Source organism: Carlito syrichta, unplaced genomic scaffold (assembly GCF_000164805.1).
Source record: "Carlito syrichta isolate Samal-C Ts95f unplaced genomic scaffold, Tarsius_syrichta-2.0.1 Scaffold316384, whole genome shotgun sequence".
Lineage (NCBI taxonomy): Eukaryota > Metazoa > Chordata > Mammalia > Primates > Tarsiidae > Carlito > Carlito syrichta.
In genome coordinates this window covers 528,022-530,937 of record NW_007260480.1, presented here as the reverse complement: position 1 = coordinate 530,937, position 2,916 = coordinate 528,022, and the positions used below count along the sequence as shown (strand labels likewise).

At 43.2% G+C, this 2,916-nt stretch overlaps 1 protein-coding gene across 3 annotated transcripts in view; it reads left to right on the top strand.

Moving 5' to 3' along the window:
- Positions 1-52: 52 nt before the first annotated feature.
- The window catches only part of YIPF1 (Yip1 domain family member 1), a 42,955-nt gene continuing 40,091 nt past the window's right edge, over positions 53-2,916 (top strand). For 2 of the 3 annotated variants that reach the window (XM_021707101.1, XM_021707102.1), the window contains exons 1-2: positions 53-299; positions 524-603. In XM_021707101.1, the coding sequence (XP_021562776.1) occupies positions 573-603 (31 nt within the window). In that variant the 5' untranslated portion in view covers positions 53-299; positions 524-572. The remainder of the gene's footprint in view (positions 300-523; positions 604-2,916) is intronic. The other variant, XM_008074261.2, reaches the window with a different exon arrangement.

Here is a 2,916-nt window from a genome sequence, read left to right as displayed (position 1 = left end):
TCCAGCGCCGGCTGGCTGCCTTCCACGCACCGTCTCGCTTCATGGCCCCACACTCACGGTGTGAGTAGGTACCCCTGGGAACCCACTTGACAGACGAGGAGGCCCCGAGGAGCGCGCGCACAACAGAGAAGCCGCGGAATCGGGAGTCCAACCCAGGTCTGTCTGACCCCAGAGCCTGTGCCTGTAACCGCTGGCTAGGCTGAGCTGCCCGTGTGCTTCTCTGTCCCCCTCCCCTCTCTCAAGCTTCGGCCTCTCCCTCCTCATCTTTCCAGCTCCCCCGGGCTCCGGCACTTCACACAGTGAGTGAGATTGATTGGAACCTCCGGGCCCGGGGTTAGTTTCCTTTTATAACAGTTTTAATAATATCCGATGCTTAGTGGTTGTCTTTATAGAAACCTATCGAACCCCACTGAGAAAGGAGGTAAGGCAAGACGGTACCATGTCTGACACTGAAATGAGGTTTGTTTGTAGATATTTTATTCTGTTGTCCTATTACGCTTACTGATTTTTTTTTTCTTTTTAGACCCCTGCACATTTTCTTCCTCATAATTGAGAGAAGACCCACTGGCTGAATGGCAGCTGTAGATGACTTGCAGTTTGAAGGTACATCATCAGTTGGGTGCCCGCCTCTGTCTTTACGATCACTATCTGCAGTTACAGCAACGTGTTTTTATGGCTATACTGTTTCATACGTTAAAGGATATTGTTTCAGGCTGGGCGCGGTGGCTCATGCCTATAATCCCAGTACTTTGGGAGGCCTAGGTGAGATTGCCTGAGCCCATGGGTTCAAGTCCAGCCTAGGCAACTTGGTGAGACCTTGTCTCTACTATATATATAATATATATTATATAATATATATTATATATTAATATATATTATATAATATATATTATATATTAATATATAATATATAATATATTATATATTAATATGTAGTATATATAATATATTATATATTAATATGTAGTATATATAATATATTATATATTAATATGTAGTATATATAATATATATAGATTTTATATATATATATACATATATATATATATAAATTAACTGGGCGTGGTGGCACAGGCCTGTAGTTCCAGCTACTTGGAAGGCTGAGGTGGAAGGATTGCCCGAGTCCAATAGGAGGGAATCACAGGCAGTGGGTGTTGGCCACACCCAGGTTTTTTCTGTTTGTCCACACCAACTGTTTGGGTTTTTTTCTAAGTAATGCTTCAGATTGGTAAGAAGTGTCACAAATTTAGTATAGTGATTGCAGAAAATGTTGATATGGTTCCTACTTTCAGCAAATATATACTAAACACCTACTTTATGCTTAGAACTGTACCAGATACTGGAGATAAAAAGATTAAGTTTATACACTGGTGGGGTAGATAAAAATATAGGAAGATGGTTAGGATGAAAGGTGTTCAGATCATTCCTTCATTGAATCTGTAAGTATCTCATGACTGTGGCCACAAACCAGGCAGTCATCGGGGATAGAAGAGTGAACAAAATAATCAGGTTTCTTCCCTTGTGAAGCTAGTGAGGGGGTGCGTTCATTTATTAATTGATCATTTAGATATATATCTACAAACTCTGAAAGTGCTGAAGGAAGAGGTCAGGGAGGTATTAGAATTCATAACCTGGAGCCTGACCTATACTGGGAATTGATGAGTGTTTAATTGTACTATAATCACAGCACTTACTACATATCAGGCCCTGTTCTGAGTGCTTTATGAATAATAATTCACTAATCCTTATATCCAGCTTAGGAAGTAGTTATTTTATTTTTCCTGTTTTACCAGTGAGGAGACTGAGGCACAAAAAATTAAATAATTTGCCTAACAGTCATATAGTTAATAAGCAGTAAAATCAGTATTTAAGCCCAGGCAGTCTAGTGTCTCAGCTTATCTGTCTCTTCTCTCTGAGGAGATAGGATGCTTAGCAATAAATCCACTTCATTTGCAAATGCTGTCAGTGCCATCTTCAAAATTAATCTAGCATCTGCCCCCCTCCGCCACTACTCCCACCATCCTCAAGATCACCATCACCTTGTCTGAATTACAGCCCTTTCCTTCCTTCTGGTTCTGCTTCCTTTCCCTGCCCCTCTGCAGTGTGTATTTTGCAGCTGGAGTAGTCCTTTTAAAAATAAGTCAGATCATGTCATTCTTTCAGAACCTTCCTATAGCTCCCATCTCCCTAGGAGTGAAAGCAGAGCCCTTTTTGTGGCTTAGGAGGCTCCTGAATGATCCAGCCCTCCACTGCCTGTGATTCCCTCTCCAGCTGCTTTGGTCTTTTCTCTCCCCCCAGCCATGTGAGCTGTCACTGTTCTTTCTATGTGCCAAGTACGTTCACAGTTTGGGGCTTTTATGTCATCTTTCTGTTTGGGCATTTTTTTCCTCCAGAAGTCACATGACTTGCTCTCTTGCTCTGTTCAGTTCTCGCTTTATTAGAGCGGCCTTCTGTGGCCATCCCACCTAGGAGAGTGTTCATGCATAGAGAACAGCACATGCAAAGTCCCTGCAGAGGGAGGAAGTTTGTTCAATTTTTTTCCCAAAGGATTGAAAGAAGGCCTGTGTTTCAGATCCCAGATGGTGGGGGAGGCTGGTACAAGGTGAGGCTTGAGAGGAGGCAGGTGACCAGTCACGCAGAGCTGTAGAACTTGTGTCAAGAGCTTTGGTCTTTAGAAAAGAACACAGGATGTTGTGGGATCATTGAAGGCTTCCCCAAGGAGGAATGGTATTGCTAGATGCAAAAGTGGAGTTCAGGAGTCCTCAGGTGGAAGACATTGTATCAAGAAGGAAACAAGCCGGCTCGGTGGCTCAGCCTGTAATCCCGTGCCTTGGGAGGCTGAGGTGAGTGAATTGACTGAGCCTGCGGCTTCAAGACCCGCCCGGGCAACTTGGTGAGACCTCATCTCTACAATAA